The 25,211-nt window shown below is 44.8% G+C and overlaps 1 protein-coding gene across 2 annotated transcripts in view; it reads left to right on the top strand.

The window, feature by feature from the left end:
- The window catches only part of WASHC1 (WASH complex subunit 1), a 59,263-nt gene that overhangs the window by 15,694 nt on the left and 18,358 nt on the right, over positions 1–25,211 (top strand). For both annotated transcript variants that reach the window (XM_079992783.1, XM_079992782.1), the window contains exon 2: positions 6,440–6,594. In XM_079992783.1, coding sequence (XP_079848909.1) covers positions 6,446–6,594 — 149 coding nt within the window. In that variant the 5' untranslated portion in view covers positions 6,440–6,445. The remainder of the gene's footprint in view (positions 1–6,439; positions 6,595–25,211) is intronic.

Consider the following 25,211-nt stretch of genomic DNA (forward strand, 5'->3'; position numbering starts at 1 on the left):
TTGTGGCTAGTGGATAGACTAGTTCCCTCCACATACAAAGAAAAGTAAGCTTAGGGCAGATACAGAAATATAACCACCATGCCTTCCAAATTCCATTGAAAATCGCTGAGAAATGGGTACAATGGTAGCTCAGGTTACATACGCTTTAGGCTACATACGCTTCAGGTTACAGACTCCACTAACCCAGAAATAGTACCTCGGGTTAAGAACTTTGCTTCAGGATGAGAACAGAAACCGTGTAGCAGCAGCGCAGTGGCAGCAGGAGGCCCCATTAGCTAAAGTGGTGCTTCAGGTTAAGAACAGTTTCAGGTTAAGAATGGACCTCTGGAACAAATTAAGTACTTAACCTGAGGTATCACTGTATTCTGAATTCACCTCCTAAGAAAAGTCCTAAAAGAGGGGGGGGTAGCCAATGTGGTGCCCTCCACATGTTGGACTACAACTGCCCATTGGCTCTGCTGGCTGGGGCTGATGGGGGTTGGAGTTCAACAATACGGACTGCCTTTTTCTTAAAAGCGCTTTTTAGTGTGGGGTAGGGAGTTTTGCGTCTGACTGTGAGGCCTCAGTGCCTTGCATCCATGGGACCAGATAATGGGGAAGTTAGCTTTGAAGCTGGCCTTTTCCAGTGTCTTGTCAATTACTGAAGAAAATAGGAAAGGATGTCAAAATGGCTAAGGTGTTCCTTAAGATCGGCACTTATCTGTCTGGAAGGAAGTATATTGTGATTGAAAGGACAATGAGGGTGAGACAGCTCTTGCTTCACCGCTCTCTTTCTGAAAGGTGATGTGCCAGCTTCTTTTCAATAAAACACCTGGGCAAATTTTTAATTTATATGCAGGTTAGTGGAGTCCAAAAGCCCCGCCCCTTACAAAACAGAGATCCCTGTGTTGAATTTGATCCATTCAAGACTGGTACATACCACACCACACCCTGACAAATCCACTAATACTCATTAGCTCCCCCAATCCTGGCTGGAATTTGCTCAGCAGCAACCCAGGGGAACAGGGATTTTTAAGCTTTACCAATGAAAATCACAGACTCAACGGTGCACCTGAAACAAATCACTTAGGTTTTTTTGTGTTCAGAGCTTAATGGTAACAGTTTATAGAATTTATAGGAGATAGGTTACCTAAGATAAATATCAGAAAATAAAGCAAGTTATATATGATGAAATTCATAGCATCTTAAAACAACTGGATATAACACAGCAATGAATTAGTGGTATGAACTAATGAATAGTATTGGCAATGCAATCAGTCTCCTAACTCCGTTCAGCTTATCTGGTTGTGAAGCAGTTGTATGTTTCCTAGTATATTAGATTAATAAAATTCATAGTTACCAATCGAAGGTAGTAGGCTAGGCTTTGTGGTGTCCAGTTGGGTGAAGCATGCAAAGCAAGGCAAATAACACAGCAAGAAAGAAAGAAACCCTGAATATACCAATTAGTAAGAGAACCAGGGGGGTGGACTTTTCCATCAATTCTGCATTGATTTCATTATAGGTACATCCATTTAAGATGAAGACTGTGAATTACAGTAATATTTGTTGATGGGGGAAGAAAGTAACTGGGACCCCTTCTTTATCAGTGGGTTTCCACACAGGGCACTTTGACGCATCCCAGCCTTGGCTTGGCAAAACATTATATGCTTTCACCTTTGTTTTGGCTTTGTGACTGTTTTTCTGCTGCTGTTACCATGATGCCAACATTTCAATTAGTACAGCAACAAAAACTTGCACAGAGATCCAGGCAGCTTACCCAAACATGTCACAGACACAACAGGGGCATCCATCTTGATCCATCATGGCTGCTCAACTTGCTGTCATAACTGCTGGTTATGCATGCGTAGCTGGGCCCAGGTTAACTCCCTGATGGGGACAAGGAATGGCTGAACTCCCTTGTGGAATTGGACCTCCCATATCTGACAAGGTTATGAAAAATCTGCTTGTAGTAGCCAATGGAAGATGCTGCTGGCACTTGAAGGTCACTAATACTCTTCATGCAAAAGAAGGAGGGATTTGAAAAGAGTGGGGAAGCTGTGGCCTTCCAACTGTCGTTAGACTTCAGCTCCCACCAGGATGAGAGCCATAGTCCAACAACATCTGGGGGCCGACAGGTTGCCCACCCCTGTCTTAAATGTTGAGCTGTTAAATAGATTGAGAAAAAGCCCAGATGCCCTTCACAGCCCTACAAAGTACTCTGGTGGGAACCAAGAACTGACTTGTCTAAAGCACTCATGGGATTCTCTGTGTTAGGATCAATTATTTAATGGAATGGGAGATAATTTGAGGCTTTCTTTTCTGATAGACACTGACCCACAAACAAAATTAAACAAGCATACATACAAGCTAGCAAGCTGCTTAAGAAAGGGATTTTCTGGTCATAGAACAGATAGTTGGTCAGTTTTAGTTGACCAAATACTTTAGAAATCCATAAAGTTTCTGCCATGGGAAACACTGAGTGTGTTCAAAATAAGACCCTGAGCTTAAAACTTCTCTTTTTTTGTTGTGTGTGTGCATGTTGCTACAGGTGGGGAGAGTGATGTTGCCCTCAGGTCTTGCTGGTGGACTTTCCAGGGGCATCTGGTTGGCCACTGTCAGAAAAGAGTGCTGGACTAGATGGACCTTTGGGCCTGATCCAGCAGAGGTCCTTCCTTCTTATGTTCTTTTCATGTTTCCTATTGGATGTCGGCATAGCTATAGCCTTCTGAGCGCGGGGAAAGCTATCATGTAATGCTCTCATGCAACCATGCATTCCAGAAAAGCCATCATGAAGATGGCTGACAGGAACCTATTATGTAGCTAAATGGGCCTCAGGAGGATCTTTCTCCCACAATCCTTCACAGACACGCTGCAGTCCACCTTGGCGAAATTTGTAGCCACCGTTTGGAAACTCATGGTTTAAACCATTTGTATGTGAATAATAATAATGATGATGATGATGATGATGATGATGATAATAAACTTATTATTTGTACCCTGCCCATGTGGCTGGGTTTCCGCAACCACTCTGGGCGGCTTCCACAAAGACCAAAAATACACTAAGATGTCACACATTAAAAACTTCCCTGAACAGCCTTAAGATGTCTTCTGAATGTCAGGTAGTTTATCTCTTTGACATCTGATGGGAGGGTGTTCCACAGGGCGGGCACCACTACCGAGAAGGCCCTCTGCCTGGTTCCCTGTAGCTTTGCTTCTCACAATGAGGGAACTGCCAGAAGGCCCTTGGCGCTGGACCTTAGCATCTGGGCAGAACGATGGGGGTGGAGACGCTCCTTCAGGTATACTGGGCCGAGGCCATTTAGGGCTTTAAAGGTCAACGCCAACACTTTGAATTGTGCTCAGAAGCGTACTGGGAGCCAATGTAGGTCTTTGAAGACCGGTGTTATGTGGTCTTGTTATGCGGCCGCCCCCAGTCACCAGTCTAGTTGCCGCATTCTGGATTAGTTGTGGTTTCCGGGTCACCTTCAAAGGTAGCCCCACATAGAGCGCATTGCAGTAGACCAAGTGGGAGATAACTAGAGCATGCACCACTCTGGCAAGACAGTCTGCGGGCAGGTAGGGTCTCAGCCTGCGTACCAGGTGGAGCTGGTAGACAGCTGCCCTGGATACAGAACATTTTGTCTCTTGTGTGAATCAGGAAGTTAAACCTTCTGCGTTCCAGCTGCCTGCTTGTGGGACACGCTTTGAACTACTGGCTTTCTGTCAAGGGAAAAGATAACTACCATATCTTTGAAAGCTGCGGAACTGTTTGCCTCTTCTGCCAGCTCCTCTGTGTACTTGGACGGGCTGTGCCTGCCCAGTTTAATTAGCTCATCCTGAGACTTGGGGAGGAGGGCACAGCTGGAGATAACAATTCCCTGTTGGGGCACTTGCCCACTTTAGATCTTGGGAGGCTAGCTCCACCTGGCCTCCCTTGCTGCAGAACAGTGCATTTTGACAGTGAATGTGGCCCAGAGCTGTTTGAATTAAGTTGATGTTGGTTCTTAAGATCTTTATCCAGGCTCGACTCATCAGCACAGAAGCTGTATTTAGAGAAGTGCCAGGTAATGAGAACAGCCAAACAGCCTGTGAAGTGCAATCTGCTGGAGGGCCTAATTACACCTATACTTATGGTTTTTTCCCCCAGCTCTTCCTTCCACCCATCAGATGATGATTAGACCTATTTATAGGGGCAAGTTTCTTATTATTCAGTGCAGTGAAACTCATGCCAATCAAATCAGTACCATCTGCATCTTTGATTGCTGCTTAATAACACCATGGAACACAGTTTAATTAAAGCAGGGTATAAATAGACATCAGCTCCCCCCCCAAAAAAAAAAACCCTTCTTCATTTTGTCTTACCTAGGTATCTGCCACCTCCTTGCTTATTCTAAATAAATGCAAATTGAAGGTTGCTTGACTTGGAGATCAACTCATCTCCACCCTCAAATAGCTCTGCTGAATCAAGAGTTTATCCTCCACTCTCCAAAGATTTATCTATCTGATTTGTGCTCCTTCAGGACAGAATGCATAATGCTTTCTCCCATTGGATGCAAATACAGACAAGAGGACCAATAATCTGCTGGGCAACGCAGATAGGATTTGACAGAATGGCAGTGTAACTTCGGAAGGATTTGCATTTTCCAAAAACTACACGCAAATATCAAACTGCTAATAGAGCGCTAAGGAACAGCATTTTGTGGGTGTTCTTAAGAAAGCTTGGGCAGAATTGCTGGATGTTTTCTGTGTCCACAAAACTTTCAAATCTGAAGTCTGCTACCGTGAAGGGCTTGTGACAACTATCCCCTCCCTCCTCTTTGTCCAGAGCACTTTATCTGTGGCACAGTGAACATTACAAAAAATGCAAACGGTACAGGTACAGGTAACCACAGGTGGGTACAGGTACCCACAATCACAAATTGGTAGCAGATCTAAACTGCTAGGACAAACACTAGGGAAGCAGGGACAATTCATAGTGCTAATATGCAACACTCAAAATTATCAGTACAAATTGAGATTAACACCACCAGCAAAATACTATTGTGGATGATCCTCTTTCTAGGATCCTTGAATAGCCAGCCAAGCGGACGCAACCTTCACATGGAGAGTTTGTATGCACATAAGCCCTCTTGGACACTGCTAAAAATTTGTCTCAAGTGGGATCAAAATGGCTGATTCTGCTCTCTGTGTGTCCATTCAAACAAAAGGTTAAATACACTCCTATATCTCCCACTTGTGTTTGCTAGTTCCAGAACCTCAGCACAAGTTGCTGTTGTTTTTCAACCTGAGGAAGCCCACTGCGGTTAGATGTGTTCCAAAAAAGCGGTCCAATTCTTCTACTTGACATCCCTGTTGTCCTACTACTACTCATCTGGAAGCGAGGTGTAGCCCTCTCAAAATGGGCCACTGCTTGGCCCACTTCTGTCTGTCACAAGGGGAGATAAAAGCCTCTTTGACAACTTTTCATTTTTTAAAAAAACACATCGCAACTTCAAGGGTGTTTCTGGCTTCTCCTGCCAGTCTGTCGTTTTGAATTGATACTGCTCAACACTCCTGACTTATTTTGATGATGGAGCTGCCAAATCCTATGACCCACTGTCTGATGCTCTCTTTATCACTTCTTCATGGGGGGAACAATCTCAGTACCAGAAGGTGGTGGAGTAAATTCCGGTTTGTCAGATGAACTCTGTTGGCGTAAGCTTTTTCCTTTTGTCTTACCAGTCTGCCTTCATCTCCTAGTAAGAAATGAATCCCACTTGGACTTCTGGGCACGTGCTTCTAGAGGAGTGGAGCTGGTGCTAGAGGTTTGCTGGGTCGTTCAAATGCCTGGGCCCCTGAGGTTCACTTTGATCTTCTCAAGCACCCAGTGGAAAATGAAGGGTTGTGTTCCCCATCCCAAATCCTCTGTAGCCTGACAGTCCCCAAATCCTGGTATAGGCCCTGCAGAGGAGTAAATCAGGGTAATTTCATGTAGCAGCACTTGGATTTTCGCAATTACTAATATTGTGTACAAATAATGGTTAGAGGCACTAGTTGGTGCATAGGGTGTGAGGTTGAGCAAAACCAGCTAACTCACTAATGCAGTTGCGTCTGTGAATTTGATCTGCTCTTGCATCTTTGAAATAATTGCCATGGGCTTATGATCCCAGACCCTCTAGAAGTCCAAAGGGATGGACTTGGAGTTAACAATCAACACTATCAAAAGCCTTCTGCCGTAGAGCTTTGCATGGCATTAGAAAACTCGGGGGTTGGCAAGGCAACCTTTTGGAGCTGGTTGTTGGACTAGAACTCCATCGTCCCTGGCTTTTGGCCATTCTGGCTGGGGCTGATGGAAGTTGATGTCCATAGCATCTGGGGGGCACTAGGTGTGGGGAGGCTAGAATAGAACTCTGCTTCCAGGAATCAGGATGCTGACATGGGCATGAATAAACTTTTAACAAGCTGTTGGTTGTCTTCTCAGGCAAAAATGGCTACTGTGACCCGGAAGTATTTCCTTGAGGGACAGACGTACTCTGTTCCCCTCATCCAGCCTGACCTCCACAGAGAAGAAACTATTCACCAGATAGCAGATGCACTTCAGTACCTGCAGAAAGTCTCAAACGATATCTTCAACAGGTATGGTTCAGCCATATTGTGCGGTGGGAAATGGAGAAGTACATTATGTGGGGGGGGGTGCTTAATCACCCACTTAGGATTTTTTAGCCTCTGTGTGTCTGACAGTCCAAGAAGTGGAGAAAGCTGGGATCTAAATAGGCCCAGATTGCTGCCTGCCCTCACATCTCTGTGTGATGGATCAGTGTTGTGAAAGCAGCAGCTCTGTGAGTCCAGGCAGCCCTTGCCCCTGCCTTGTCCCCCACACAACAGAGGAGGTTGATTAATGCCTAACAAATTAAGAATTGAAAAGTCTCCCCCTGCCCCCCCAAAAAAAACAGATGATCAAAATTCTAGTAGCTCCCCCAGCAACAATAATATGTTAGGAAAGTCTCCTGTAGGAATGTTGACGGTAACCAAAATTGTGTTCGCTATTTTGCTTGGTACCATTTGTTAGTAAAGGTAAAGGGACCCCTGACCATTAGGTCCAGTCGTGACCGACTCTGGGGTTGCGGCGCTCATCTCGCTTTATTGGCCGAGGGAGCCAGCGTACAGCTTCCGGGTCATGTGGCCAGCATGACTAAGCCGCTTCTGGCAAACCAGAGCAGCGCACGGAAACGCTGTTTACCTTCCTGCTGGAGCGGTACCTATTTATCTCTTGGACTTTGACGTGCTTTCGAACTGCTAGGTTGGCAGAAGCAGGGACCGAGCAATGGGAGCTCACCCCGTTGCGGGGATTCGAACCGCCAACCTTCTGATCGGCAAGTCCTAGGCTCAGTGGTTTAACCAACAGCGCCAAAGGGCCCTGTTCTGCATTCCTTATTTGTGTGTTGTTGAATATCTATAGCAGGCATGGGCATCCTGGCCACATTCCCCCATGCTCAACCTTCTGGGGCCATCAAGGTTGGCCAGACATGCTCCACTCTCTATGCTGGCAAACCAGAGGCCTTATTACAGGTCAAGGACACATTCCAGTTACATGAAATCAGTAGAGGAGGATGCAGAGCAGGGCCAGTTAAGAGGTGTAGCAAGGATATGTGTTGCCTGGACAGAGTCCCAAAGACCATGCAGAGAGACCTGAAGCCACATTCGGAACTTCAGGCCTGAGGTTCCCCACCCATGACATAGCAAGTATCAGGGCCTTACAGCAGTAGCCTCATGTTTATGGAGCAATCTCCATCCGTGTCTCCCCCAGCAGCTTTTAGGAAACATGGCAGAGCCTGCCTACCTTGTAAAAGGAGACTGAATTACTTTATTGGGCAGTTACTGCATTATGATTTGAATTGTCACTGAGACACGAGTGTTACTCTGACGTTGCTTAGCTTTTTTTAGTCTATTAAGTTGTTGCTGTTCTTAAATGGAGTGTTGTGTATCTATTCATGGGCTGCCTCGAGCATATGGAGACGTGGGATATATAAATGGTCTAAATTAAACAAATCAACCTTCCAGTTGCAGCGGGGCTGTCAGAATTTGGAATACCGCAAATGGGTGTTGGGGGTGAGGGTGCCACTTTCCAAATATAATTCAGCTTTCAAGAAAGTGGGTGCGATTTAGACTTCAGGCGCTCTTTGTTCTTACAGTGTTAATTCTGAGCACTGTTAGGCTGTGACAAATTAAGTGCTGTTGCATCAACAGCTACACCGACTGCAAGATCTTATTTATGTACCCTTGTCTACATGCACATCACAAATGTAGCCTTGGATCTGTGTGGTTTTAAAACAGTACAGTGGTACCTTGGGTTACAAACGCTTCAGGTTACATACGCTTCAGGTTACAGACTCTGCTAACCCAGAAATAGTACCTCGGGTTAAGAACTTTGCTTCAGGATGAGAACAGAAATCGTGCTCCGGTGGCGCGGCAGCAGCATGAGGCCTCATTAGCTAAAGTGGTGCTTCAAGTTAAGAACAGTTTCAGGTTAAGTACGGACCTCCGGAACAAATTAAGTACTTAACCCGAGGTACCGCTGTAATGTGCACTGAAGAGGCTAGTTAAGGTAACTGCTGAGAAGTGTATAGCAAAGCCACTCTTTTCACCCACCCACCACAAAACAAGTAAATGTTAAAAATGCAAACATTTCCAGTGGGCAGGAATTGCAAGTGGATCTTGTGCTGTTGCACTCAGGTCTTGCTTGCCACAGCCCTGTCAAGTCCAGCATTCTGCTGTCATAGTGGCCAAGCAGGTGCTTATGAGAAGCTCACAAGCAGGACATGAGCTTAGCAGCTTTCTCATGATCCCCGGAAACTGCCATTCAGGGGCATTCTGCCCCAGATGCTTCCCCTTGTACAGAGGCAGAAGGCAGAATGTCAGGACGGGATGTCTACAAGATTATGACGAAAGATAGAGGCAGGACTCCAGTTCACAGGTGGCCCTTTTTCTTGAAGTGATCTTACACTTTACGCTGGGGTGACTAACCTGCAACCCTCCAGATGTTGCTGAACTAGAACTCCCATCAGTCTCAGCCAGCCCAGTCAGGGATAACGGGATCTGTAGTCTGGCAACATCTGGAAGGGGGCACAGGTTAACCATCCTTGCCTTCTAGCCACGGGAACGTGTCAGTTATTTCTGTATACCGCAGTGCCCCTCCCATCCTTCCCCGGGAGAAAGGGCTCCCTCTCTTAGCATGCCTGTCACACTCAAATCTCGGAACGCCAGCCATGGCACTGCTCCCTTACTCTTGAGTACACTTCTGGCTTGTAATTACTAATTCTTTCCTACAACAGGAGAGACTCCATCAGGCCTTTTGTTTGCTTTGCCTTTCCTTGGAGCTCTCTGATATAATTAATAATGATTCGGTAATTATGCAGGCGTCTGATTAAAAGTTCCATAACCTTGGGTGTTCTGTGCCAATCAGAGGGAAAGCTTTCAAGGTGAGAATCTCACCACTTAGCAGAGAATGACCTTTTCTTTCTGCTATCTTGAGATAAGGTGTATGGATCTCACATTTTTTTTGTGGGGGGGGGGGAAGCTCTGGCTTATCAGGGTGAAGTGTTAAGCTTTGAGCCTTCAAAGAGGGAGTTGTGCTGAGGGTATGGATTTGAGTGCCTCTGGTGCAGCATCTGCAGTGAACTGGTTGAAAGGACTCTGGGCATTATATCACACCATCACAGGACTTCTTTGGGATGAATGTGCACTAAGATTTTCCCCTCATCCTAAAGGTGTTTTTGTCTGTAATGCAGGACTCTGCGTCTGCTGGTGTTTTACTTCTACCTGAACGCCAAAAACTGCAGAAACTTGACTCCCAAGGCTTTCAGCTTATGTTTTGAAAAGTTTCTAGATGCCGTGTGTACAGATTTTATTGGAAATGTGTGTTGAAACCTTGGAGGCCAGAGGAGTTGAATAGCATTCCAGTGATCAGAGGGTGCGCCGCAGTGGCCTCTATGTAACTTATTGTCTCTCCCCATGACCATCACACACCTGTTGCTGTACCATAAGCTTCCTAATCCATAACCAGCAGAATAAATGGGCAGATCTGCAAGATGTTGGGGCTGCTATTTAAAAGCCCAGAACATGCACAATCCTCCTCGTGTGTTCCATGATAGCCAGTTCAAGAACTCTTTGCATAGGTCAGGGCAGGTATCCAGAAACTAGATACAACCCAGATGCCCCTGAGCTTGCAAAACAGGGAGGCCACGTTTCGTGCTTTACAGAGGAAAGCCCTCTATTTGAAGGGCTGTCTAACTCCAGTGCAGTTTAAAGATAAACAGTTCTTAGAAAGGGAGGATGGAAGGGTTCCTGAAACAGCCCATCAATGGCTAGCACTTGGATTTCAGACTGAGCAGGCAAACAGGTCACATGCTTCACAGCCTTCCCTGCTATATACATTAGCATATGAAAATTTTATGTTTATTTGTGCCCTGTCCTGCCCCCCTTGATGATCCGCTCTCCACTCTATTGCAAAACGACCACCGTGTCCTCCAGTAGCACATTAAAAAGGGGGAAAGTGGGAAGCTGGAGACAGAATGGTTGCTGTCTAGGACATCTGCATCAAGAGTTGGACAACTTTACAGCATTTTAAAGTGAAGCATTGAAAACCATAATTGGTAGTAGTTTGGATGTCTGCTGGTTGGCCATCATTATCCAGGCAGGCCAGAGATCCTGCACACAGAGGCATAGGAAGGTCAGGTGGTACCCAGTGTGGAAAATTTCTTGTCACCCCCCCCCCCCATTGATTTGATTTTTATTATTATTTTTTGCCTGCAAAGATGGTTTTACATTATTTCATATTTTCTTACAAAGGAATGTGGATTCTGAGCCTCTGATAATTAGTAGGTGACAGATACTTAAATCTACAGGATGGATTGTGTTTTGGCTTGCGTTATTTTATTTATATTTATTTATTGTTTATTTATTTAATAAAATTTATTTTTAAAAGCTTGCAAAGTGGTTTACCAAAACAAAACAAAAAAACAACAACACAGCAGTAAAATCAGTAAAAAAAAATTAAAATTTAAAATTTAAAAAAAGCAGTAAAAAAGCAGTAAAAAATTAGCAATCCTACTTTAAAACATACAAAAGCTAAAATATTAAGATTAAAATTACTTCAAGTTCCTAAGCATCTAGGTATGCTTGCCTAAAGAAGAATGCTTTTAGCAGGTGCCCTTAAAGAGTCTAGCAAAGGCACATGCTTTGTTGAAATTTCAGCCTTCACGACATAGGAAAACGGTCAAGTAAACAGCTATTTTCGTGGAGGAGGGTCGAGATATTAACTGATATGCATGAAATTTCATATGTAGCTATATAATCCCTAGTGCAGTAAGATAAGACCGTTGGAGCAGGCATTATTTAAAAAAAGTTTTTTTATGAACCGCCCTAGTAGGGCAGTAATTGTTCCTTGATAATTTGTCACCCCCCTCCATGATGGCACCTGGGGTGGACTGTCCCCCGCCTCCCTTTCCTATACCCCTGCCCACACAATGACCTAATTGCTCTCCTCCCTCAAGAGAGTTTCCACTGCAGCTTGGGAGACCAATCCTAGCCAGTCCTTATAAATTGCACAGGACTCTGTCCCCTCGTATCCTGGGTTCCAGCACTTCAGTTAAACAAATGTTCCCAAAGACATGCTGAGTACATGAGTTGCTCAATGTAGGTACGTGGAAGGCCAGAGTCCGAGCTCTTTTTTAAAAAGCACATAAAAATGGATGAATTACCGTAAGTTTTATCATGCCACAAAAGAAGTTCACGGCACAATGCATTTGTTAGTCTTTAAGGTGCCAGGAGGCTTTTCATTGTCCTCATAACAGACCGGCGTGGCTACCCTTCCAAAATGGAACACTGTCCCTGCTGCCAAGCAATACCTGCTAAAAACGTACTGGGGAGAGTTGTACTTGCCACCATGAAAAAGATATTCAGATATACCTTCCTGAAGAAACCAGAGGCCTTTCTCCTGGGCATGGTCGGCCAATTGGTGCCAAAGAAGGATAGAACATTTTTTATGTATGCAACAACAGCAGCAAGAATACTCATCGCAAAATATTGGAAGACACAAGATTTACCCACCCGGGAAGAATGGCAGATGAAGTTGATGGACTACATGGAATTGGCGGAAATGACTGGCAGAATCCGAGACCAGGGAGAAGAGTCGGTGGAAGAAGACTGGAAAAAGTTTAAAGACTATTTAGGGAAATACTGTAAAATTAATGAATGTTAGGAAAATGTTGGAATGAAGTTATATGGCTTTAGTAGAAATGTTATGAGGAATCAAGGATAAACAGATTAATAGAGTATTAAAGGGAAAATAAGGTTAGAATGTGTTAAGATAATTATAGGATTAAAAATAGAGGAAGATGGAAAGGAATTGCTGGAAAAATTAATAGAAGTGGAATACAAAAAGGGAGGTGCGAGGAGGTCGCGGAAATAAGTGAATGAAAGATAAGATATTGAAATTATTTGATGTGTTTTAAATTATGTTTGTTTTGTTTTGTTAGTTTAATGTTAGTGTTTTATTAGTGTAATGTAGCGTGTGTGTTTTTTCTTTTTTTCTTTTTGTATTGTATTGTATTGTATTGTTTTTATTTTTTGTAGTGTTTAAATTGTTGGAAAAGGTAATAAACATTATTTTTTTTTAAAAAAAGAGTTGTACTTGCCACCCTTGCTCACCATAATGCTGTGTACACATGTCGTGCTGAGTGACGCTTGATCGATGCCACGTGCGTTTTGAAGAGTCGGGGATTTTGCAAGCAGGACTCTTTGCTTCCGAAAGAAACTGAAGGAGGTTTTTAGTGGCACTTGAAAAACAAGTGGCCTCTGTTCTGTAGCCTGAGACCTTTGGCCTAAGCCAATTATCAGATCAACTTTGGATGCCACCAGGGCAGTGTTGGCATAGTAATTTGGAGAATTCTCCCTAAATAAAGAGGAGGCTATATTCTCACATGGTGGGCGAGGGGAAAAGAGAGGAGCACGTCATGAGAATTGTGTAGCATATACAGACTTCAGCCTGGATTGGGTTCAGACACATCCACGCAAATATGAATTTCCAGTAGTGGGCTTCCTTGGATTTACTTCTGCCTTGGCCCTGCTCACTTTGGGTGTCATATTTTTCCTGACTTCCCATGAGCATCTGGTTGGCTGCCATGCTGAGGTAGGTAGACCTTTGGTCTCATCCAGCGGGGCTCTTCATATGTTTTTTAGGGCAATGGTCTTTAACCTTTTGAGGCCCTAGCTTTAAAATGGGCCTCTATGTTGCAGGTAAAATTGCATTTTTTTTACCTGTATACGTGGTTCTCTTTCTCCTCCCAGCTGCCACAGTGCATGGTATTTGTGGTTTCCCTCTCCATGAATCCTAAGTCAGATGGAAACGGGGAAATATTTGGAAACCATACCCTTTGCAGTCAGGGCTGGATTTAGGTGTGAAGAGGCCCTAAGCTACTGAAGGCAATGGGGCCCTTTATATGTCCAGCTGTCCTTTGTCAACAACAAATTGTCGCTGCTTCTTGTGTTGAATATTTGCTATATGGTAATTTATGGACCTAAGAGGTATCTAAAGCCATTTGCACATAACAAATAGGTTTTATTTTATTTGTTCTTTATCTTATATTTTGGAAATGTACATCCAGTTTTTTCTTTCCTTTAATTTTTTTTTGGGGGGGGCCAAGAGAGTGGGACCCTAAGCTATAGCTTGTTTAGCTTATACGTAAATCTGGCACTGTTTGCCGTGTTGCAGGGGGTGCGGAAAAAGAAGCTGGTGCCAGAAGCAGCCTTGCGGCCAAACCAGTACAGCTTGTCAAAACATTAATATCCCACCTTTCTGTCAAACGGCACCCCCAAGCCAGCTTTCAATCCAGATGTTTAAAACAATTGATTTACAAATTGCCAATGTACAACAGGTAGAAGAGAAACTTGAAAGCAGCCAGAAGAATAAGCACGGCAGCAGCAAAGAACAACATAGCTCCTTAGATGAACGGGGTGGACTTTGTTCTTTCAAATTTCTGCAAGGCCAAAATTCAGCACTGCACTACCTCTCACCTTCCATTCTGCTCAATTCACAGCATCATAATTGCAGTGCCCTGCGGCTCCCTCTAGGCTCTGTTCTCAGTGTGGCAATAGGGGCAGATTTACGGCAGTGTGGTTGTCAAGAAGGGCGCCTTCTCAAAGCCCGTTAAGCGCTTGCCCAGCTTTGGGAAGGAGATAGGGAGGGCTCTAGGACCCTGCCAGAGCTTCATGCTTCCTTCCCAAAGCCTGACTTAAGGGCTTCAAATGGCCTTGTACAGGGCGGCATATTACCAAGGTCCCCAGTGGTGGCGGAACCAGTTGCGCTGCCCTAAATCCACCTCTGTAGTGAGCCATCCTGCCTGCCATCTCTCCAGAAGCCTGCCATCTTCTCTGTAATCATAGAAGCAATTGACATTAGGAGAATAGAATGGTTGTTTCCTGCTGTGTAGACATACTATTCCGTAATGGCTGGCAACACACAGCAGCACCATTTTATAAGCCTTACCGGCATAGCCGCTTGTGAGACTTACAGGGCATTATGACTCCTTCCCTGTACTTTCTATATTGCAGTTAGCAGTACCTCAAAAGCAACCCCAGGGATCTTGGATAGAATTGCAAATGGCATCAGTATATTTCTTACAATGCAGCATAGATTTCAGGACAAGAGTCAAATGTCGTTGAATAAGAGCCATACGCCCACCAATTAGGGACCAGTGCCCTGGGAGAGCAGTGCTTTGTGTCGCTTAAGGACAACTTGTTCTAGCATCTCTGCATGGTGACTCTCAACTCCCCAGGAAGGCGTGTTACTCACTGCATGTGTATGCTTGCTGGCCCCTAATGTATGTATACCCTCTAAGCAGCTCAATAGCATAACGTTTCTTAGGCCAGCAAATTGCGTTCTGGGAAATGCCAAGTGCAGAAGGTTGATATAGTTAGCCCCTACATGCTTTGACTCTAAATGCCTGGTGTATTTAGCAAATCTGGCTGCAGTTCTTCCTTTCCCCATATATTATACGAAGGTCAGGCTTCAGAGGAACGCTCTTCAGCTTGCTAGGATAGTTAGCGCTTAAATGGCAGGGAAGGGCCAGAGCGGAATGGTAGAGTGTCTGCTTAGCTTGCATGCAGGAAATCTCAGCTTCAGTTCCAGGTAAAGCTGGGAAATACACCTGTCTGAAATGCTGGAAAGGTGAGCTAGTTGGACCAGTGCTTTGACTCTGCACAAGGCAGCTTCCTGTGCTCATACATAGCACATCCAGAGAGAGTCCCTATGGAAGTTGTGTCCTTAATCAGCTTTGGCTGTGGCCAACTTTCTTAAGTGTGGAAGGGTCATGCTTGTCTGGACAGGTTGCTCTAGGGTGGGGTCCCCTGTTGTGGCAGCTCATTTGGCTCGTTCAGCTACCCACTCAAGGGCTGAATATGCCTCTCCTGAGAAATTGAGGAGACCCTAGAGGAACCGCTCACTTCCCAGGAGGAAAGAGTCGTAGAGATGTGAAGGCTCAGGAAAAAAGTGGGGAGGGGACCCCATTTTCCTTAGTTTTTCTCCTGAAGCCTTTTGTTTACTTTGTTTTGCCCCAAAAATTGGACTGTTACATGTGAAAGGATAGAGAAGCTTGTTTCAGTCCCAGCATACCTTCAGTTTTTAGAGGTCCATGCCTGGATAGCTCAATTGGTTAGAGCATGGTGCTGATAATGCCAAGGTTGCAGGTTTGATCCCTGTATGGGACAGCTGTATATTCCTGCATTGGAGGGGGTTGGACTAGAATTCAGGGGTCAGCAACCTAAGGCCCCATGGGCCAGAAGCGGCCCACGGAGACCATTTAACCGGCCCATGAGCTGCCCCCAAAGCGAGCCGCCCATTTGGCGATTCCCCGTCCTAAACCAGCACGGTGCAGGGACTCTCTTCCGCAGCTCCGGAAATCGCTTCTGCGCATGCCTTGATGCCAGAAATTGCATCTGCGCAGGCTGATTTTCAGCATCTGGGCATGTGCAGAAGCGGTTTCCGGCACCGTGGACATGTGCAGACGCGACTTCCGGCATCATGCTGCGCCAGCCCAGCCCACGGAGGATCTCCGCAGGAGTGATCCGGCCCATGCCCAGTAAGCCTTGCTGACCCCTGGACTAGATGTTCCCTAGGGTCTCTTCCAACTCTCCAATTCTATGAAATTTGACGACAAATGCAAAGAAGCAGCTAGTGATAGTGATAGCTCAGCAAAGGAGACTGATTAAATTGGTTGGTGCCTGACAGAACCTTTATTTGGGAACTTGGTGTGAAGGATGTATCTGGTTTACTCAGGTGAAAGGGAGGGCAATGGGGTTTTTGTGGCAGGTGGGGCGCCTTAGATATCAACAGACGTGAACAAATTTGACAGCCATCTCAACATCAATGCTATCTGCACACTCCTTTAAATAATTCAGCAACACTCTCACCGAGGAAGTTTATCTCCGGTTGCATGATATACCGGCCCCCTCCTCACCATTTTTTTTCGGGTCTCTTGTGATTTGCAAGAAGTCATCATATGCAGGTTTCCTTTGCCAGTCTTGTTTATCTTAATAAAAGCGAGAAGGCCTGCCTTTTCCCATCACAGTCAACCCCTAAGCCCTCCCACTGGAGTTCAATTTCATGTTCTTTTCTTATGGGTACGTTTCTTCCATTCATTGGGCCCCCAAGGAGCAGATTCAGAGAAGTCACTTCACTTTACAGGCATGACTTCAGTCACAGGTTTGGTGGGGAGGGAGCTGTCTGGAAATATAACACTCTGCAGCTTGAAATATCTCTCGCTGCAAACTCCCAGCAACAAAGTGGGGAGGGAAGGGAGAAGAAGTGCGAAAGGTCTGCTCTTCACACTTGGATGGAAGATTACGCTATCTCTCCCTCCCTCTCTCTCTAGTCTTTCCTTTTTGACTAAATGTACTGTCAATGGGCCGTGTCTGAAATTAGAAAGGGCTTGGAGGCTTGGGGGGGGGCACATAAAGTCTTTTGTTAACAGACTCATGAAAAGGGACAAATCTCTCAGTAGTTTGGGGAGAAGAAATTTCTCTGTGACCGGAGAGAGATAGGACAGCACCAAGGATGTCAGGAGAACTACACAGGACCCGTAACTGCATGGACAGATTTACTACCGTATTGGCCCGAATATAAGCAGCACCCGAATATAAGCTGCATCCTTTAAAATTCAAAGGGTGGGGGGGAGGAAAAAAGACAATACCTGAATATAAGCCGCTCCCTTAAAATTCTGCAGGCACTCACACCCATTCCATTTTACCGTATGTCTGTTTCAGCAGCAATATCGTAAAAGCCAGTTTTTGTAAGGTCGCGAATTTAAGCCACACTTTAACTTTTCATGGTAAGAATTTGGAAAAAAGTGAGGCTTATATTCAGGCCAATACAGTATGTGTGAACACAACACAACTTTATTCAGGGAGGTAGCCATTTTAAAAACCAACGTGGGTGCCAGAGGCCTTGTTAGGGGGTGGCCTAGGGACTCCAAGCCCTGGGTCTTTGGGGCAAGATGCCATATCTCCAATTCTTACCCTAAGGTTGCCACATGTCCACAACTTCCTGGACATAGCTGGTATTTTGCCCTCATAAACAGTGCCTGGGCGGAAATAGCTGAAATGCCCAGGATAATCTGTACGGTAGTTCATGTTGGAAGTGTAGACTTTGTTGAATTTCATTAAAAATAGATCAAGAACTCTTTCTAGTTTTGAAGAAACTCAACAACTTTGGGCAAAACTCAACAACTTTTGTGTCCATATTTCCACTTTTTTAAATACAACAACCCTATCTTACTCCCTTTGAAACTTAAATTTTGTTTTCTTGCTTTAAAGGGTGGGTGGTTGTGTGGCAAAATGTAGTGCTAGTGATACCCAAGTTGACTATCTTAATTTGCCCAGGGGCACACAATGGATTTTATTCAGTACTCTCATTCCTGTGGATTTTTGGCTGCACATTGGAGCTTCCCCTCCCTCTCTTTAAAAAGAGAACTTTAAATGAACTAACACCACCAGCATTATTTTACTTTTTAAAATGCTAGAGCAGTGTGCAGGCCCCTTCAGATCAGGGATATACCTTGTGCTTATGCTACTTTGTAAAACACCATGTAGACAGATAAACTTAAGAACAAACGAGCAGCTTATACTGACTACAAAAAGGATAAGGGAGTTAGACAGGAAGACCTATAGGAAGGGCAAAGATGAGGATGGAACAGCAGGCAGAAAAATCCAAGTCGAGCGGCAGAACTAAGAATGCAAACAAGAGGTTGGGAGATGAGAAATGGGTAAAATCAACGAAGAGAACATTGCAATAGTGCAGATGTACGATAGCAAGAGACGGCCGGAAGAACAGCAGCGTTGACACAGAAGGAAGACTGGATCTTAGAGATTGTGCAAATGGAAGTGGCAAACTTATGAACTGATTTGAAATTGAAGAGTGAAAAATACAGAGGAAGGAAAAGCTGCAGCAGCTGTAATAATACTCATGTCAGTGTCATTTAATGAAGGCTGACACCGGAGTCAACTTCCTTTTATATACTTGCTTGAGTATTGTTTAGTGCAGATTTGACAACCATCTTCCAGTCTCCAGTTTACCAATAGCACAATAAAGATTCACAGATTTTACATGAAGGTCCCACTACTATAGATCTGTACAAGAAACATATGTTGGCATCTGTCTGTCTCAAGAGATAATAGAAGAGTGTGCCATTGGAGGTCAAGTCAAGCTGTTGGAGAGTTACAATTCCTGCTGTGGCTGTAGAGACCAATGCGGAAGAGACTTGTTTTGTTGCAGCTGGGACAGAACAAGGCATCCATGCTGATGCAAATGTACCATAGCGTTTCTTCTTTCTACACTCCTCCCAGTGGTCATTCCTCCTCTGGTCACTTCTGTGGATTCATGACCTGACTAATTGTCTCCAGGCGCTGTTGGTTGTTGAAATCTGACCTTACCTGCTGAATTAAAGATTGGTTAAGCAAAAACTCTCTTTTCTGTGCAACTGATAAGATCCAATTCAGAGGGTGTGATTGAATTTTCACAAGGCACAATAAGAAAAGCTCTTGGATCCGGGGGAATTAATCGTTACATAATACAGTTGAAATACGGGTCAAGTGAAAGTGTGGGTGATCCCTTGGTGTCGCCAGTCCCAAGCTGTGGGATTGGGCAGCCATCTCTACTTTTGACTTCCAGGTGTCTCTTGAAGACTTTTTAAAAATGTCAACAGGCCTATGCAATTGTTTAACATCTTCTTCAGCATCCAGTTATTTTAATGATTGTTCTGTACAGCCAATAACCATATCACGCAAGAGTTCTGTTCCCGCCCCCCTACCATGTATCGACAGGGTTCAAATAAGTGGTTTTTTGCCCTGCCTCAATTTCACCCCCGTTCTGCTTCTGGGTCCATTGCGTCAATTGGATGTGCCTAAAATGGCCTCCGCCTGTATTACTTTTAAGAGTTTTTAAATGTTGCTGTACGCCTTTCTGATGTTTTGCAAGATGGCAGTATGTAAGAAATAAATAAATAAAATAGTTTTCCACACACAAAAATAGTTCTATACAGACTGAAAAATCCATTTGGTTGCAGGAGGGGAGGTTAGGGTAGAAGTCTTCTTCTATTGGACACACTGACTGTCTGAATGGGTCCCCCCCCTCTTGTATGGGGGAGCATTCAGTCACATGAGCCCCCACTTTGCTCCAGGGGCAAGGGGGCTGTAGCACACATTATGCAGCAATAATGGAGCTGCTGGCTATCCCAACTTCCTGACAAGTGTGCCAGTATGTAGGCTTATCATCTGTTACTTTTTCAGTGTACATATAAACAACATAATGTGTGAGGAGCCTTGTTTAAAGACAGTTTCTACCCATGACAGATGGCCAAGTTGACTTGCTTTTATACTAAAAACCTCCAGTAACTTAAACCCTTGCCTGTTTTTAAGTGTCATTATGATAACAAAAAATGGGTGAGCATGCAATGGGGCTTTTAAAAATAATAATGCAAGTGAAATGCTAAGTTAACAATAGATGCCTGCAACCACAGCTTGCAAAATGTATATAAACTGTTTTTTTCCAGAATGATAGATTTTGTGTACTTATGTAACTGTCTGTTCAATATTTCCAAGTCAATTTTACAACGTTTAATTCTTCAAAACAGTCAGATGAGATCTTGCTTTGTTCCATCACTGTTTCTGCATCAATAGAGAAGTTGCCTGTCAAGGTTATGAGCAGAATTGGTAAACATAACGAGACTCACCGTACATTTTCTCTCCCAGACCCATTTAAACTAGTCCTCTGTAGAAACTTCTCGCAAAGGTGTTCTGTTGCTGCAAAAAATGCTTCCATTTTTCTGCTGCTTTCTCGGGTATTATTATTAATATTATTATTAATTGTCTTTTATATCCACCTCAAGGCAATTGACAAACGTACCCTTTAAACAGTTACAATACCAAAAAAACAAACAAACCACAATTAAAAATAGGCTTAGAAACAAAAATGAACACAAGGCAAAATAAGCACCTTTTAATCTAGCTGGGAAAATGTGTCAAAACAAAATGTATTTAATAGTTTCTGGAAAGTACACACAGTGTACACACATTAGCCACACTGAAAGCCTTGCTCTCAGTTACTGTGCAGTGAGCTACTGATATTTTGGGGTCTTTAATGAGAAACTCCTGCAGAACGCAGGTTGTCTCTCAGGTAACCCAATCCTGATCTGGATAGGGCCCTTATATGTTAGTACCAAAAATCTTCCATTAACCCTTTTTCAGCTCCATCCTGTGCTCTTAAGGTGATGTCATAAAAGAGCCCTGAACTGCCCGGAGGGAACCATGTCCATCATTCTCCCTACCCTACTCCTTCGATGGGCATCACCCCTCCCAGAAACTAGGCCAGTGCTTTTGGAGGAAGGAGCTGCATAGTGTGTGGCCTAGGACAGGGACGTCCAACTCCCAAGAGATTGCAACCTACTCCCGGGGGGAAAAACTGACAGTGATCTGGAGTTCAGAGTTGTTGACTTGGGGGGGGGGGCTTCCCAAAGTTGTTGCCCTTTTTTAAAACAGTAAGTGTGCGGAATTAAAATAAATCGCTCACCACCAACATCCGCTAACAAACGAACACAGCGCTACAGCATACAACAAAGGAGCAAACACTAAACTCAGTGCGAGTGATCCCACGATCGACCACGGTAATCTGGGGGTCGACCTGTCCATCGCGATTGACCAGTTGGACACCCCTGGCCTAGGATGTCTGACATTACCTGAGCATCGTAAGACGGAGAGGGTGTATGGGGTGTTAGGGGAGGAGGAGTACCTCTGGTGGGGGACACCTTGTGCTCTTTCTGGGGTACTTTGACCACCTTTGGTCCACACCCTGCACTCAGCTCTCACTTGTGGCTACTAGAAGCTGTCAGAATGCGACAATGGCCGCACCCCGAGAATGGCTTTGACTGGACGGCTAAACCAAGTGAGGGTAGCCGATGGGTCTCAAACCCTCGGTGAGTTAGGAACTTCCCCTGCATGCAAAGATAGGCTTTGGCCGGTTGAGCAGAGTAGATCCATCCAGTAGTACATCCAATGGTCAAGGAGGCGTGCGCATGCTGTAGAGCACGGGTGTCAAACACAAGGCCCGCGGGCCAAATCCGGCCTGCCAGACCTCGTCATGTGGCCCGTGTAGCAGCCACCGGCCGCCAGCCTTCACCTTTTATTCTCGCTTTTTTTTTTTTTTGACACAAGAAAGCTGCCTCTTCAGCGCATGCGCGGCAGCCTACAAGCCAGAGAACGTCTGCCCTCTAGCGGCGCCGGCCGTTCTACACAGGAAACCTCTACTTTACATGCATTCAGGAAACCTCCACTTGTTTTTATATTGAGCGCCTGTCATAGTCCTATAGATACAACTGGCCCTTTGAGGGTGACCAAACTGCTGATGCGGCCCCCGATGAATTTGAGTTTGACACCCCTGCTGTAGAGGGAAGTGAGGGGCAGATGGAGTTCGTCAACCTGGGAAGGTAGCCCATCTAGGAGAAGGAAAGCTCTGATCCTAAACCTCCCCTGCCTTACTGGATATCTTTGGGAGAAGAAAAGGCTATGGAGTACACCCTGCACAAATCTGGAATGGAGTCCCTAAGATGGTTGGATGGCATCTTGTACACCTCCTTCTGGCAACTGCTGCAGCCAAGCTGGTGCCAAATGTATTGCTCTACTTTCCTTTGGACCACATCAGTGAAGCTGAGAGGGCCACTGCCCAGGCTTCCACCCCAGGAGGTCACTTAGGTGCTGCTAAGGAGCAGTTTGATTTCACCTCTGGAGGTGCACTCCATTGTTGCTGAAGACAGATGGATGCCAGCAACGATAAGATGATGTAGCCCTTCCCTACTGCAGCAACATGAAGAAGATATTTTTAAAAGTGGAGGTCTGAGAACTGATACCTTTTTAACTCTGAGGAGCAACTCTATTTAAACGTAAAGTTCGGAAATCAAAGCAAATAGATAGGGTGAAAACATGCCCTGTTGAATCTGCTGCAGAAAAAAAACACCCCCTTTCTCCATGTACTGGTAAGTGTATGGGTGAGATGTCTTGATGTCTGCCTGTGTGCAGCCTGACAGCTCTGATCTTTACAATTCCCCACAAGGCAGTTTAGCACCTCCCTAAGTGGGACTGTCTGCTAGCATTTCAGCACCTGCAAATCAGGCTCAAGGAGTAATCAAAGTGTGATAAACATTAATTAGGATAATCGCCAATAGCTTAATGGGGGTGGAAGAAGAAATCTTGATTACGTTTTTCCCTCATGGGAATTCTTCCCGTCAAGTTTTTGATTGCACTTACTCAGACATGAAATAAGACGTGGAGAAGCTGCTTTGAATGTGAAAGGGGAAAAAGAGGCAAACAAGTAGGGCTGGGGTGTTTTTCCCCCCTTGTGGCCGAACACTTGAACCTATTTGGCTTTCCTGTGAGGAAAACACACACACACACAATAATTTGTTGCCTTTCAAACTTTTGAGGGGAAATTGGCATTTATAATGGGCTTTAAATGCATCCCTGATCACTCATAAATTGCAAGTGTCTGCTGCTTCCCTCTGTGCTTTCACGAGCAAATAATTGACTGTATAGAAGAAGTTTTGTGCGGGGGTTTTATTGAATGTGCATGGCCAAGGGCACCGATGTCTCCAACTCTCTCCTGGCTCTGGAAGGCCATTGCTGGCCTCCCTCTGCCCCTCCACACAGGAACAGCAGTTGTCTAAGCTGGTACCATGCTTGAAGGAGAGAATCGTAGAATTTTAGAGCTGGGAAGGGACACCCAAAGGTCATCTAGTCTGACCCCCTGCACTGCAGGAATCACAGCTGAAGCATCCATGGCAGATGGCCATCCAACCTCTGCTTAAAAACTTCCAATGAAGGAGAGTCCTGCAACTTCTGAAGGAGTCCATTTCACTGTCAAACATATTTTACCATCAGAAAGTTATTCCTGATGTTTAGTCAGAATCTCCTTTCTTGTAAGTTGAAGCCATTTCTTCGAGTCCTACCCTCTGGAGCAGGAGAAGGCAAGCTTGCTCCATCCTCTATTGTGGTTTTGTATACATTGTGGCATTTTATGCATTGGGACTTGCAGTTATTTTTATTATTCATAGTTTAGTAAGTATTGTAATTGTTAAGAGTGAATTTCTAATTACCATTTGCTGATGTTTTGAGAGTTAATTTTATACAGTGGTACCTCGGGTTAAGTACTTATTTCGTTCCGGAGGTCTGTTCTTAACCTGAAACTGTTCTTAACCTGAAGCACCACTTTAGCTAATGGGGCCTCCCACTGCTGCTGTGCCACCGTTGCACGATTTCTGTTCTCATCCTGAAGCAAAGTTCTTAACCCGAGGTACTATTTCTGGGTTAGCGAAGCCTCTAACCTGAAGCGTATGTAACCCGAGGTACCACTGTAGTGTACTATTATATTCCAATAGATTATTAAATATTACTTTATTTGATATAAGTCATTCCATTTTAAAGTTAGGTTTTATTATGACCTTTTGTATTGGATCAGATTATTATAAGCTGTGTGCTCTTTGTGGTATATTTTGATGCTGTAAATCGCCTTGTGCATAGCAGTACTGAAGGGCGGTATACAAATTAAAAGTGAAATGAGACGAAATGAAAATTCATCCTTGGCCCTGCACCCCAGTAGTGCTGTGGCCACCCCACACTCTTGAACTCATACACACACACACACACACACACACACCTCTGCCCACCGCAGTGCTGAGTCTGTACTTTAATTCCCCCTTTTTACTGTTGCCACCCAAACCAGTGAGGTCAGGGGGGTCTGTGTGTACAGAATAATTTCTGTCTGGAATTCAGCCTTATGCTCACCCTTAATCTGCTGTTTTGGATGTACGAAAGATGGGCTTCAGGAGCTCCTATGCTAGGCATCTGCCAACCTGCAAAACCACAGGGCATTCCTGTTGGCAACTGCTTGGTTTCAGCGCCCAAGGCTGGCAGCTGTACAGACCACCTTTTCCTTCGCCTGGCCTCTCTCTCTCTCTCTCTCTTACTGCTCTATCCTATACATATGCAGTAGGTCTTAGGGGGACAGTCATTTAATACTTGAGCTGTTTTATCCTCTTGTGCTGTTCATTTCTCATTTCGTTCTGTAATGTTCTTTCTCCTTGACTGATCATTTACTTTTCTACTTGAGACATGAAATTGGAGTTGCTTGGTATTCTGGGAAGGTCTACTTCGCAGCTTTCCTTGACGTTTCTGGTGCTCAGCTGTAATTGCCTAACCTCCTCCCATTCTTTCGGGGGCCCTCTCTTTATTGGAGTGAGTTATTGTTAGTCGATTTGTGCCTGCCTAGGACCCAGCTACTGATTACAAATGACCCTTCGATGACTTATCTGCCTCAGGCAGTTAGTGCCGGCTGGTCTCTTGTTTATTGAGCAGTTTGGCACATATTAATTGCGAACACTGACCTTCATTTCTGAGCCATCCCTAGCCCTGTATTGCCCTGTGAATCCAGACCTTATAAACCACACTGGCGTTCACTCTCTTTAACTCCTAACATGGTCTCTCTGTCTTATTCAGGCCCCTCTTCCATCATTGCATGCATTAAAGGGCTGAACTCCTCAATGCCTTCTTTGCCTCTGTCTTCTACGATAAAGAAAACAATGCCCGACCTGAAGAGTTTGGAGCAAATGATTCAGCAGAGGAAACACAGCCCAGAATAACTAAGGAGATAGTACAAG

This window comes from Podarcis cretensis (genome assembly GCF_951804945.1).
Source record: "Podarcis cretensis genome assembly, chromosome: 10".
Taxonomy (NCBI): domain Eukaryota; kingdom Metazoa; phylum Chordata; class Lepidosauria; order Squamata; family Lacertidae; genus Podarcis; species Podarcis cretensis.